The sequence below is a fragment of the Pocillopora verrucosa genome, chromosome 1 (genome assembly GCF_036669915.1).
Source record: "Pocillopora verrucosa isolate sample1 chromosome 1, ASM3666991v2, whole genome shotgun sequence".
NCBI lineage: Eukaryota > Metazoa > Cnidaria > Anthozoa > Scleractinia > Pocilloporidae > Pocillopora > Pocillopora verrucosa.
In genome coordinates, this window is record NC_089312.1 from 29,874,895 (window position 1) to 29,888,956 (window position 14,062).

At 37.9% G+C, this 14,062-nt stretch overlaps 1 protein-coding gene, 1 long non-coding RNA gene and 3 other non-coding genes across 5 annotated transcripts; 3 read left to right on the forward strand and 2 right to left on the reverse strand.

Moving 5' to 3' along the window:
• The first annotated feature begins 3,620 nt into the window (after positions 1 to 3,620).
• On the forward strand, positions 3,621 to 3,692 carry Trnaq-cug (transfer RNA glutamine (anticodon CUG)). The gene has a single exon. It is a non-coding gene; the product is annotated as a tRNA-Gln (tRNA).
• Positions 3,693 to 4,877: 1,185 nt separating this feature from the next.
• Trnaq-uug (transfer RNA glutamine (anticodon UUG)) lies at positions 4,878 to 4,949 on the forward strand. The gene has a single exon. It is a non-coding gene; the product is annotated as a tRNA-Gln (tRNA).
• Positions 4,950 to 5,265: 316 nt separating this feature from the next.
• Positions 5,266 to 5,337, reverse strand: Trnaq-uug (transfer RNA glutamine (anticodon UUG)). The gene has a single exon. It is a non-coding gene; the product is annotated as a tRNA-Gln (tRNA).
• Positions 5,338 to 6,977: 1,640 nt separating this feature from the next.
• Positions 6,978 to 8,473, forward strand: LOC131786158 (uncharacterized). Its single transcript, XM_059103171.2, has 3 exons — positions 6,978 to 7,146; positions 7,695 to 8,040; positions 8,234 to 8,473. Exons 1-3 carry the CDS (start codon positions 7,020 to 7,022, stop codon positions 8,274 to 8,276), a joined length of 516 nt encoding a protein of 171 aa, XP_058959154.1. The 5' UTR covers positions 6,978 to 7,019; the 3' UTR covers positions 8,277 to 8,473.
• A 1,146-nt stretch (positions 8,474 to 9,619) lies between these two features.
• On the reverse strand, positions 9,620 to 12,088 carry LOC136282120 (uncharacterized). Its single transcript, XR_010718105.1, has 3 exons — positions 11,893 to 12,088; positions 11,599 to 11,749; positions 9,620 to 10,070 (listed from the first exon to the last, which is right to left on the reverse strand). It is a non-coding gene; the product is annotated as an uncharacterized lncRNA (long non-coding RNA).
• Between the last annotated feature and the right edge of the window lie 1,974 nt (positions 12,089 to 14,062).

Consider the following 14,062-nt stretch of genomic DNA (forward strand, 5'->3'; position numbering starts at 1 on the left):
TTAAAAACGATAAAAGAGTCGTATAACCTTGATTGAGAATCAAAGACACGAGCGCTGTTGAACTCCAAATTGTTCATAGCGCTCCCTGAATTTCCTTTTGGACCCTTTGTATTTCGTGCAGGAAGACAAAAAAAAAAGTAAAAAAGTTAATTATGCGTTCATGCGTTTTCATTTTGGAATTCTAGAAAGTAAGTAGTACATAGTAAATAACCATATGAAAGGACAGTGCAGTTTGGATTTTACGATCCCTCGTTTTGCTTCTTTTGTCTTTTTAGCTTTGTAGGCTTATCTCAGGATACCCGTGAAAAAAACAAAGGACAAAATTGCGTAAAGTGCCCATGACACGAAATGTTTGTTTGCGTAAATATTTAGCTTATCATATGTACAAACCAATTCCGGTAGAAGAAAAATTTCAGGAAACTTAAAACTCGGTTTTTTCTGGCCCTAAAGTGCTCTTTATTTGTCTTAAAAGTGTCACGTGGACTGGTAACGAATTAGCTGGTGATAACGTAGAAAACTGTGACGCAACAGGATATTGATCATGGAAAGAGCTTGAACTTCATTACAAATGATGGAAACTACAATTGGTAGGATTTTCATACGATAAGAAAAGCGCAAATTTAGTCATGTAGAAAGACAAGGAGTATGAGTACATCTCAAGCGCGTGAAATAAACATCTATAAGGAGTAAGGAGCTCACTATTCTTCGCTTGCGAAATGTCAGCCGAAAAGAATGTTGAACAAACGTGTACGGTGTGGAAACAGGCCCCTTAATCAGCATTTTTTTTTAGCTAAACTCATTGATTATCTTCCCGTGATTTGACCAGTGATATGTGTTCATAAAAGGTGTCTTCGAAGCCGGTACGGAGCAAAAGGCCGAAGATATTGCAGAGTAAAATCTTCTCGATGTCGACGATCGAAACGCGTCCATTTTGGCCATACAGCTACATCCTTTGGAAAGTAGTGTAAAAAATTCCCCGGTATATGTGCATTATTCTTGTAGCTAACATCTATGTTGCTTCGGCCACGCAATACGTTCGTCCTTTCCTCTAGATTTCTCCTTTCTCCTCAGTGGTTGCCGACGTGTCTTCACAGTTTTCTTCGTCACAACTATGTAACATGATCGTTTTAGCCGCGCGCTTAATAGGGACACTTTTTGGCCGCCAAATCGTACTTTCAATGCGCAAAAAATGGTCAAGGAGAACTCGGTAGGCGCTAAGGTCGATTACTTCTAATTTTAAATAGAGCTATTAGCCACAAAATGCGAAAAAAATTTCGTGTCATAGGCACTTGAAAAAATTATTTCATGGCTTTACATTGTCAACCATAGTCCTTTCTTCTATAAATTTTGTTTAATAACTCAGGATAGAAAATAAAAATGTTTCGCTTCTTCCGCCGTGAAATTTAAGGTTTTTCTGAGCTGATCTGTCTGGTTCAGGGCTTGCCTTTTGTATGTAGGTGTTATGCACCTGTTGTGAGCACACAAATCTATTGCTTTCGAATACTGATGAATTAGACTAAGGCGTAAGAGCCTAGGAAACTTAAAAAAGAAACATTGAATTAAAAAATCAGTGTCAAAGATCTATTTTCCCCTTTGCGCATCTCATGTAGGTGAGTAATCGGAATTAATTTATCATCTGATAAAGCTTAGCAATCAATGATTACAGAACGCAACGTTTTTGAATTCTCAAAAAACTGATATAATCATTACAACAAATATATACTGATTAGTTAATTTACAAAGTTAATCAGCAGCTCGCAACGTTGGAACCTATAGATTGAATGTTTACAACAAGGAAAGATGCCAGTACCTAGTGTGTTGTTAACAGATTGCAATGACATGGTGATATTCCGAATTGGGAGAACTGTTTCTAGTTTAAAGGAAATGTTTCCGTAAACCTGTTATGTGTGAACACTGTTCCGTGTAACATACCCATTAACTCTTACCTTCCTTGAAAAGTTCCTGACGGCGTGTCAAAATAAATTAACCAAAAAACGGTTTGCCTCTTTCGTTGCTTTCACCCTAACCCTAAATCTGACCTTGTGTGACCTCGGCTCTCAACCAGTTCCTTAACAAGTTTCAGTTCAAAAATGCTCGTGGCTGGTATCCTTTACTATTATTGCGCAAGAGTTCTGCTTCTCTGAAAAGTTTAAGATCTTTTTGAGCTTTAAAAGACAGTTTAAAAGGAGGCCGGCATGATAGAAAATTTTTACGTGTTGACCAGAGCAGATGAACCCTGATCACTATGGGATACTAAAACTCAAACGCGAAAGGTACTCCAAATTCATAAAAGAGAACTGATTTTTTTTAATTCACCAGTGGAGTTCGCATATGAACTCCATCTAAAAATTGCATAGAATTGAAATCCTCAGGCAAAATCTTTAACACCTGACACACAAGTAGCAGGCTTTAAGAATTCAATTTTTTTTGTCTAGTCGCGGTAAAACGCTGCCCGCCTCAGGAGACACATCTTCTACCAAACCAGAATTTATGGAACCAGCTTTTATACCTTACCTCTTTAACTCCCAAGATCTGATTGTTCATCCTCCCGTTTGGCTGCTACACATTTCCTCGTAAATTAGTTATGAGAATTTAGTGTTATATCCAGATAACAACTTTCACCCGATAAGTTTTGAGTTTTCTTAGCACCTGTTTGCTGATTATGTAAGGATACTATTGGGATTAGTTTCATGATAATCACTCCTGGGAACTAAAGGGTTTATGTTGAATGTTCAGCGACAGCATGAGTGCAGTTGGTTTCGCTCACCATAGGACGATCTTGCTTCTTCGTAAGCGGAAGAGCGGCGTAAAGAAGTGAGAAACCATATCACTTTCCTCCATTCAATTTAATCATTGTGAGCCAAAAACTACCGGATCTATAGGGAAAAGCTGGCCTAGAATTAGATTATTTTCAAAGCCTTTTAAATCTCAGAAGAGATATTTCATTGATTGGAGACTGAGATTAATCCTATCCGTGCGCGTTGTTCCGTCCTGGTCAGCGGTGATTGTTACTAATGTAAACATGGCGGCGAAACATGGCGGCGAAGTTGTTCAGCTCATTGGAGCGGGTTCAAACATCTCAAACCCTTCAGCACAACGTTAATATTGTTTTTATCTTAAGTTCTCAGCAATCGCCATCATAGGATGGTTGAAGTTAAAATATTTCACGAGTTTTGATGACCTCGCATGGGTGAAAAGAGGAAGCAAAGACAGCAAATCCGAGATCGACTGAATCATCTTTGTTTCAAGTCCAAAGTATTTTGTATTTTTAAATCTAAGATATTAAAAAATTTCAATTTTTCACTACAATAAAATTGGATTTATAGTCATAAGTTCTTTCAGTACAATACTACGGTAATGGCTTGGTCAATAACCCATTCACGATCGGTGCGGTATCACAGTTAATAAATAGCTGTACGCGAAAGCGAGTTTATTAGATCAGCTAAGGTAAGTAAAAGTAAAATATATCTATCAGAAGGAGAGCTAGGTTTCTGGATACTTTTTGAGATGTTTATTCCAGAGAGTTTAGAATTAAATGTGGTAAGGCTGAGTTACTTAATCAGAAGGACTTATTTTAAAACATGAATATATAACTAAATTTTCTCCTTTTTGATAACAGTGGTCCCATGGTGTAATGGTTAGCACTCTGGACTCTGAATCCAGCGATCCGAGTTCAAATCTCGGTGGGACCTAAATTTTCTCCCTTTTTCTCTGTTGCGTTTCGCTTCATTTTTCCTCTTTATCTTTCTATTTCGACATTTTATGGGATTATCTACACTGAAAAACAAGTTAAATCCTTTTTTTAGCTTTTCCCACTCTATATTAAAGCAACACTTTTAGCTTTTCATTTTAGAAACGATCCCCCAGTACAGCTCTTTTAAATCCGTCCCTTTTAGCTAAAGATAGTGATACAAATGATCAAATGGCTTAACACGAGATACTAGCAATGAGTAAAACGTTCGTCCGTGCGTATCATGTACCAAACCATCGAAGAAGGAATCTGTTATTCCCCTTAGTTACGTTATTTTCTGGTATTTTGGCCACTTGTTTCGAAATATTTACTTACATACCGATCGATTAAATTTCGCACAATTTCTCAATTTGCTCTCTATTTAAAACTCAAAAATTTTACCACCTTTTCGGGTACTGTGGCGCATTTTGCGAGCTAAAATGTTTTCCATCCAGTAAGCCTCCCTCTCCAACTGACGGCTAGCGCAATTTCAAGCTTTTTTCTGGATTTCACAAATAATCTTGGATCGCAAATTATTTCGCTGTTGTTAATAGGTCATTTGTGAATCCAATAATTTGATCAGGATCTACAATTGTTGGCTAGATTGAAATTTTCTTTTCAAAAAGGATTCATATGAAAATATACGATTAAATGTTTCGGGGGATAAAATATGTTAGGATTTTCTCTAATCGGTTTCCGTTTGGCCCCGTTTGTTGACTCGCTCTACTTTTCTTGCGGGCCACCTGATGGACGCCTGACAGATTTCATCACCATAACTACTGGAAAATTGCCGAATTTTTTTAAACTGTATTTGGGTATTTAAGATACCTAATCATACCATTTCGGTACACTTTGGCGGTATATCAGGCTTGTATACTCTTGCTATGAGTGTATGGGATCGATTGCGTCTCGCCACAAACCAACGCTCGGCCAACTCGCATGTTATGCCGCTGAAGCGTCTGGCAAAACGGTACGAATGGGTAAAGTGACAATACTAGTGATACTTATGATCCTTACAATTACGCAATATGTATTAAATCAATAATAATTTGAAAAGTGCAATCAGTTTTTAATTCTATAGAAGCTAAGAATTTCTGTCATTGAGGTATTTATCATATCGTCTGTTGTGACGAAATTAATTGGTTCGGGTCCCATGGTGTAATGGTTAGCACTCTGGACTTTGAATCCAGCGATCCGAGTTCAAATCTCGGTGGGACCTTTCGACTAACATCTCTGTTGTTTTGTCTCTTTTGAACCTTTCCTTAATAAATTCAAATTTTGATGTTTAGTGCCAGGAATATAATATCATGATGGGAGCTTAGTATAGGACGGGTCTTTGAAGTTGAAAAATTAGAAACGATGAGTTACAACTAGTATGGACGGAGAGCCTTGTTCAGCTATGTATCAGCCTTCGTCCTCGATTGATTTCAAAAACTTTTCTGAGGCTCTCTGGGTGTTTAGTGATTTATGTAGTTGGGTTACACACATAGTAGCACGTAGCAAAAACTCGTTAAAAAAAGATTCGTCCATCCCAGAGGTCCCACCGAGATTTGAACTCGGATCGCTGGATTCAAAGTCCAAAGTGCTAACCATTACACCATGGGACCTAGCTTACAAATTATCCTATCCAGTGCTTATTATGATGGCCTGCTGATGAAGGTTGTTCACAAAAACGTCACCCTATCCTGCAGGCAGACCATTATTCAGAAAGATTTCCAAGCTGAGTTTACCGGCAACATAACTTAGAATTCTAGGATGGTTGTTTGTAGGCTTTGTCTTTGTTTCGTCCCCGAGTCAAAAAAATTCAAGAAGGCTTTATGGGGCACATAGCTTCAAAATGGCACCCTTAAAAATCTCCTTCAACATACATGACCACACTATAGCCAGACCGATTATCATAGAATAAATAAGTAATCATATCTGCCCTAAGCGTCATATAACGGATCCAAAATTCCTTATTGGCGGCAATAAACCTAAGGCGGTAACGGCATCATGTGCTGGACTCTTATTAACGGCAAACAACTGTGTGCTTTTACTTTTCTGTGCCATGAAAAATAAAATAAAGAATTCCTCCTTGCCAAGCCTTTGAACAGGAGTAAGGCTAAGGGTGACCTTGTTATGATACAAGCATTTCTGTTTTTCAAATGTAAATTACTTTGTTATCATGCTTACTAGATACTGGTCTCTATCACAACAAGGTCACCTTCAGCACCACTCCAGATCAAAGGCTTGGCAACTAAGTAAACAACTGTAAATGGCCCATTCTGAACTGCACTTTTATTAGCGTGCATGGTGAGCGTGGCGTTTCCAAATCCTTTTCTCCGTACGGAAATAGAAAGGCTTGCTAAGTATATCATGCAGGCCTGATCTCGAATTGATGAACACTGAGCCCCACTTATCATTGATTGCAATGATCTTTTTTTTCGCTGAAAAGGAGAAAATAGTCTTCGTATATGGAGTAAATGAAGTCGTCTTTGCGATATATGAAGCTGATGATCTGGTTAACTCATGACCTTAAAACACTTGAAATGGGAGACAGTGAACGACAACAAATTTTCCCTCACGATAATCAACACATCATCACTAGTAAAGGTCGTGACAGTGACGTGAAAGATCAGCAAATTTTGAAAAATATTTGAAAACCGAGGAATATAACTTGAGGTATATCTCTCAGCCGAGGACGATACTAGCCTACAGACCAGCAATTGAGAAAAACTAACTGCGTGGCAATAAGATACAAATTTAGGTTAAATGTCAACTTTTAAAATTTTTATGATTTTTTTGATTCGCGTAATGATAACTGATAGACTTGTCCTAATATATGGTTATTTCGTGTACTAAACCTAAAGGTAAAAAATAATCGTACCCAGGACGCCAGTCTAAATCGGCGTCAAACAAAGGTTCAGAAACTGAAAACAGAAGTCCACTTTGATGTTGTTTCTTACGCTATACACAAGCTACCTCACTTCACTAGAGAACATTTTCCCCGAGAGAAGGTTTTTCTTCTCTCTTTTTCATGACAATTTTATTTTAAATATTTATCATAACTGGCCCGAAATCATTGTGAAAATGAAATGTACGTGTTTCTTTGGTTCATGAAATGACAGCACGGTTTCCTACAGCTGCCTATCAAGCGTGGAAACCATGAATGCTTCAATTATTCCTAATAAACGTTTCAAAACTACTAATGAAGCATCATTATCAGTCTCTGCGGGCCTTTCATTCCCAGCTGTCCGTAGCGAGGTATTTATGCTGTTTGGACAACTCAAACCTCTCAATAACGATTTACATGTGGAAGAATTATAGCGCGCTTTATTGCTCACCGTTTCAGAGTAACATGGCTCGTTTATTGGCAGTTGCAATGACCGCTCTTGTTATCTCCTGGGTTCATGGACGAACCGCATATATTCCAGCCAGTAAGTATTTTTGACAAAAAATCTTGTAAATATCGCTTCGTAAACGATATTTTGTGTCAAATTTTTTCTCCTTTTTCGGCATCGATGTAAAGTAATTCAGTCAAACAGATTCCAAAAACATATAACCCTTTAGATGATGTGCACTGAATGGTACGTGACATTAGTTCAAATATAGGTATGTTTGCCTTGTGACAAATCGCTTAGACACCATTTGGTGGAACTATTTTTAAAAGAGTTTACATTTAATTTTTTTGATGCTTTTCTTCTACCTTTCCTTTTCAAATACTTCGTCCACTGTTATTGATTTTGGAGAAAAAGAATAATGAGAAAAGTTATCTTTCTTTTCAAATTTCGCGTTCTAAAAACGATTTTTAATCGAAGTCAGTTGTTCTCAAAAATCAACAATTGGCTTCTAACTTGGAAGCTAACCAGCCACTCAACAAACCCATCATGGAGCTGGCTATCAAGGGCAGAGGTAAAGCCAGACGGAGTGGAAGATAATTTTTTAGAGCCAGATCAGAATTTATCGATCGTTTTGAATTTTGTAGAACGACTTGCCAACACGGTATTTGATGCAAACAAGAACGACCGCAGCGATGCACTGGTGGGAGACAAAGACCCATTCTGGGCTCGCAGTGAGGGGGATGAGCTGGAATACGATGGAAATTACGACAGCTCAGTGGAAGAAAATAAAAGTCCCTTTCAACGTAACTACAGGGTCCCTTACGAAAACGCTGATGAAGACGTTATCCCCAGGAGCACCGACAGACACGAAAACAACGATGGAATTTTTGAGATGCGTTTAAGGTCGGCCAGTCATGAAGGAATGAACGATACTCCTTTCAAGCGTGCCCGCATTCCCGTTCCCTGCTCGATGTGCTGTAAAATTCGCAGGTGAGGAGAATCTTTACAATTTAGTTCTGCTTTGTCTTATGATGCAGGAAAACACGAGAGGCTTCACGAAGGGCATAGATTTGAGGGGCACGGCGAATGTGACTACCACACAGTATAAACATTCAACGGGTTTATCGTTTGATTTGAGTGATCCTCTTGACTGTCTCCTAATACATTTTTCTTTTTTTATTAGGTGTATTGCTACCTATGATTACATGTGTAACTGTAAGAAGTGAAGGATGCAGTATGGAGCCAGCAGGCATAATGTAGTTGTTAGCAATAGGTTGAAAAAGTCACTGAAACGAGCACAATTCTGTTTTAAGCATCTTAAAAGTAGTCATAGGAAAATGATACGTTTTTTTTTCTTGTTGGGCCATATAAAAAGAAGGGATGAAAGAGATAATAAAACGAAACAGGAAAAGAAGAATCATATTGATTACACCGTCATCTGCTACTTCTTACGGCTTCGCATTGTTTTTATTTTAAATGTTACTTTTAGAACCTCGATCATTCTATCACCCCACCCTCACCCCCACCCCCACCCCCACCCCACCCCCACCCTCAAACAGATCGATTCTGTTTCCCCTTAATCAGTCGATGAATGCGATCAGCCTTTTTTTATTAAGCCCTCTGGCTGTTTCATTTCAAGCCTGACAGTGTGATTCTCTCCTCTAAAGTAGCTGAATAATGAAAGATTTATCACAGGTTCATAGCACTTTTCGGGCCAGTTTTAAATAAACCGTGTGGATATTTTCGCCGTGAAAAAAATTAATAGGCTCATCTTTATCGTGCGGCGTTTGATTTCTAGTTATGATTTCACATTTTTTTCGTTTTGCCGACAAAGTGCATTTTTGGATGCGTTCATGAGAGCCTTAATTTTTAGCCTTCTATAAAGTAAGGAAAGTGTTAGCTGTGTTCGTTTGAACATAACAAAACTTGATATCAAAGATACTTGAATAGATTCCTACACTGTGCAGGAAACAAAACATTTATTTTGCGTCACGAAATCAGTTAATCAGTGTGACACTTCTAATCAATATGTCCGTCATGACTTATACTTTAATCTATTGTGAGGTATTTTCTCCGCGGAGTGTTCCGAGTGGAAATTCAGTTGTGAATATGAAACCAGGTAATTCGGCCGGGTCTATCCCTTGGAGAGAGGAGACTTGTCTATGGCTCAATTTCGACCGAAGACAGGGTAATTAAAATATGAAGATTTATAATGGCATGGTGCTTTTTCTATCATAAAGCGAACTTGATGTTTGGAGTCACAGAACTCTCCTTAGACGTGGTGGCCATCCCCTCAGCGTATAACAAATGGGTTAATTAATCAGTCCAATGTTCGTTTCCCATTACCAATTAATAAACAGTAAGACGTAACAAACATTGTTTTTAGTGATACTGAGTCAATGGTTGTTTAATCACCCAATAAGTAAGTATTAAATACATTTATGCATTCACTACGTGTTTAAAATGTGCTTCTTGCCCTTTTATTTAAATTGACTCATAAGAAAAATACTCCAATACGAGATTAACAATTAATGAAGTAACACACCTTAACTAAAAATTTTTAGACTAAAGAATGATAAAAGGGATAAAATCGATCAAAAAAGAAGAAAATGTAACTAACAGTTCTTAATTCAAGCTGATTTTAATTCTGCGTCTTCAAAAACTCTCACTCAAGCAATGGCTCTTGCGTTCTCTTAGCACACAATAAGGAGCTGCCAATGCACCACCATTGATGAGCTATAGCAACTTCATGTTACGTCTCCTCCAAATCATTGGGGAGTCATATCACCAAAGGAACTTATAATGAGCATTTCTCTTACATTAAAAAGGGGCAGAAGCATGCCAAAAAACGCTGTGGATTTAGTAGCAGTTTAACACGCATTTTTGCGTTTCCTTTGCGGCGTTGTTCTTCTAAGAAGCACGTTAATCTAACAGTGGAGACAAAACGATGTAACGAGAAGAGTACACACTACAGACTGCATCTGTCGGCGCATTCCTTTTCACTTTTTAAAACGAGGCACCTGCAGATATATAACCAAGAAAACAAATTTTGTAAGAGGCAATCAATTAAATTGTCCCAGCCTTCTAAATACAGCTGCGTCTAGCCAAGGGGTGAGCGAGGTGGGAAAGCTAGGAGATATAACGGACCAAAGGAAAAAAACTTTGTAGGAGGCAGTCAGTTAAAATTGTCCTATTCATCTGAGTACAGCCGCGTCTAATCTTGGGATGGGAAATGAGGAAGGCGGGGGGAACGGGAAGGACTGAAAATATAAATGAAGTAGCGATTGCCACTCTATCAAAAAATGGAACAGATTTGGGGGGATTTAAATCACGGTGGATCACAGAATGGCTGGAAGTTTTGACCTGAATTCGACCTTGGAGTTTACCTTTTAGCATCAGAATTCAGAAGATGGTTCTGGTCATTTTTTTCTTTGAAAAATTCCGGAAAAGGAAAGTCACGTGTACTTCTTTTTCCTTGACGCCTCAATCACGATTTTAACTCTTATCCAGAGTGCCGAATGGCAAAAATTAGACTTATGCACACAAGGTTTAGGACACGAACAAACATGGTAGCCTATCGAGTTTGGGCCAAACCTTCATTACGCGCACCTGTTATCGATTTGAATACTTCCTTTTTCAAATGAAAATGCATAGAAGACGAGCTAAGTTTTCGAAAAGTTTGTCCATAAATTATTCTCTCAAATTTCATGGAGACAATAGACGATAAGTCAGGAGACAAAGGATTTTTTCCTATTCGAGAACCTTTTAATTAACCCAAAAAATTTTGCTAAGGTTTAAACAACGATCATGTTTATCATAATTTATTCGTTAGTCTGTATAATTGTTCAGTCCAAGTAAAAGGAAAAGAAGACGTTTGGTGAATATTGGTTGATATTCGGAGGTGGACGCCTGAATTTGAGATAGCATTTATTGTATGATTGAAATGTCTGCTACTTTTTTGTTTGAGGTGAGAGACAAAAAAATGAAGGAAATGATAAAGTGTTTTATGAAGAACACATCTCTCTAGGCTTAATTGACAAAATGGAAGGAACCCGGCATTTTTTTCTTTTTTTTTTTGTCCTGAACTCTCCCTAAGTTCAGGTAAATTACGAATTGTTTTGAAAATTGTCAGACATGGCAATTTTCCTCAGTCAATTTCTCAGACATACTCAACACTAATAAAAGTCTGAATGTTCTCAGCTGGACCAGAAAACACGATTTTCAAATAAGGACACCATTTAAATACTGCTCCCATTTTATCTCTTAGACATCCTGCATCAGTACTGCTATTCAGTACTGCTATTCAGTGCTGCTATTCAGTGCTGCTATTCAGTACTGCTATTCAGTACTGCTATTCAGTACCGCTATTCGAAATCACGCAATTATTGAGTCAAAGTCTACAGTATATTACTCTGAGTCTGAAGTCCAGTGAGATTGGTCAAAAACTTTTGAATTCATGAAGTAAATTTACAATGATCGTTGCATTATCACATTTCAAGTTCATACCAAAAATGGTAGGCTATTTTGTAAAACACGCTGTTGCCTTACCATCTACATTTTAGGGGCATGGGTTCCCTTCTTCTCAGGTAATCGTCCTCAAAGTTGCTCTCATCGACCATGTCTCCGAAGTCAGTTCCCCTTTGATCCAGTATGCTCTCCAGAATATTGGTTTCATCAGCGCTCACTTCATCATATTTACCTGATGAATGAAACCCTGATTAAAATCATTATATTCTTGAACACTTAACATACGACAACATTGCTACAGAAGTCATTTTGACATGATGGAAAAAAAAACAAGGAGTTATTTAACGGTATCTTCAGCAAAACGCTCAATTTTACCTTTACCCAATAAACGAGGGAAGGCCATGGCGTTGTGTAGCAGTGCCATTAAACAAAACACAGCTAGAATATTGAGGGTTTTCATGGTCGAAAGTGACTCTAAAGATTTAAGGGCCCCAAGAAAGTGTTTAGCAATGTTGTATGAGGAAACTGGCACGATAATGTAGACACGTCTTCGTAAATCCTTCTACAACCTTTGAATCTTTTATGGTACCATGCTGTTTGTCATCTGCTCTTGTCCGTGGGTTGCTAAATGTTTTACTTCAGGAGATTAATTTACTCGAGTTATCAAATGTTTCGTTTTCAAGTCTCATCTTATATTTCTATCCCTTTCTTTTATGTGGCTGTGAATTATAACTGCTTCTCTTGATGCCTGATCGATTCAATAAAAGTCAGACAAAAGAGTATTTGATTTTCATTGATCAGGGCGCTGGAAAGGAATCTAAATCCCACCTTAACTCCAAACAACGTCAGCAGACTTTGTGTACATGATAACCGATGTTGTTAACTGATCTGCTTATTTGGTAAAATGAATACTGAGGTGATTTTGGTTAGAAACTGTTAATTAGATAGATTTGTTTACTTCACATGATTGTCCTCCTATACTTTCTTGACCTTAATATGACCTTTTTCTAAGTGTCAGAACTTAAAAAAGAGAGATGTTCGCGCTTCAAAAATGTTTTTGCGTGTGGCAGGAAAAAAAAGCGACTCCTATCCAAAATGGACCTTGGAATACTCCAGGAGAATTAAGCGTGTGCTAATCAATTTTTGTTATCAAACAGCAGGTTATTAAAAGAGTTCACACGTTGGTGTTGAATGCCTTGCCGCTTAATCAGACGTTCGGAGATAAAAGACGTTTATCTTTTCCTAATATCACTTCAGATTCCCGTCGCTTTAGTTTTCGTCACTAACGTTATATGCACTTCGATAACAAGAACTATAAATAGAGAGTCTCATGATTCCCAACCTGTTCCACTAGCAGCGAGTTTTAAAATTTGGCAGTATGTTGTTGAGAGGATATTAAACTTGCTATAATTTAAAGGTGTTTCATTGGAGACTTCTTGGCCAATTTTTTATGGACACTTAAAATGAATACTCAATGGAAACCACTGAGACCAGGAAAACTGTTCCGTGGATAGGGAACCAGTTTTATTTGTTCCACTGTTTCAGAACAATAGGAGATGCATCCAGTTTCAGTCTTAGGAACACTTCTTTATTTTTGAAAACAAATTTTCCTTTACAAGGGAATTAACAATACAGAGTAAGAGTAAATGGAAAAAAAATTAAGTCCCCCGGAAAAAGAAAGGTTTGTGGTTTTTGAACAAGGTGATAAGGGTACTAGCAAAGGAATTAGATTATGAAGAACTTATGGAAAATTTTGTTATGGGAAGGTTCCGCTGAGAAGCTTCTATCCAAAGAAAGTGTTTCGTCGGGTAAGGCACTCGATCTTGCAAATGTAAATACAGCTTAATATTTCAAATTAGGGGGAACTTTCTGAGATTGCCATTACAGGGGCTCATTCAGACAGAAGTATGACATATTTAACTCCTGAAATAATTCTTTATTCAATTGGAAAAAATATTTTATAATCAGGGGCCAACATTCCACCGACCACTGCACAAGCATCTTTCGTTGATATACGAACACCTAAATAATAAAAAAGGAAGAAAAAATCCATGTATTTTGGTTTGCACAAAACTTAAGCTACTTAGTGATTGCTTTGTGACAAGGTGTTGGGGGAGGGTTACGTCATATTTTATGAAATTCTTACTTTCAGTTGTTTGATTTTCAGTTGTTATGATTTCGCCATAAATTTGCCTCCCAAGGCTTTTATCATGTTCGCATGAGTGCCCTATCGTTTATTTCACAGTCTATCATCAAATGATCGATAACGACACAAGAGATAAACAAATATGATCTGGTGACAAGGCATGGATATGGTGGCCTGTAGCAGGTCTTGTAAGCTTTTCAATACACTGCGGTGGGAGTCCAACCAGAATGCGCATGTCGCGGTTTACAAAGGAAAGGTTTCTATCAAGGTCTGAATGACGATAACCTCATCGCATCTGATATCTTACCAAAAGTTCTGGCAGCAAGTTGCACATTCTGAGGGTATGACTTGATTCCTTTTGATGTCTGGCGAATCAAATTGCGGCTTATCCAGTCCTTT

What these genes read in the sequence shown, in the direction of transcription:
- LOC131786158 (XM_059103171.2), top strand. Translation starts at nt 7,020, where the DNA reads ATGTGGAAGAATTATAGCGCGCTTTATTGCTCACCGTTTCAGAGTAAC. An exon ending in AACCGCATATATTCCAGCCA is followed by an intron (nt 7,147 to 7,694) that starts GTAAGTATTTTT and finishes TGAATTTTGTAG; the next exon opens with AACGACTTGCCAACACGGTA. An exon ending in ATGTGCTGTAAAATTCGCAG is followed by an intron (nt 8,041 to 8,233) that starts GTGAGGAGAATC and finishes TTTTTTTATTAG; the next exon opens with GTGTATTGCTACCTATGATT.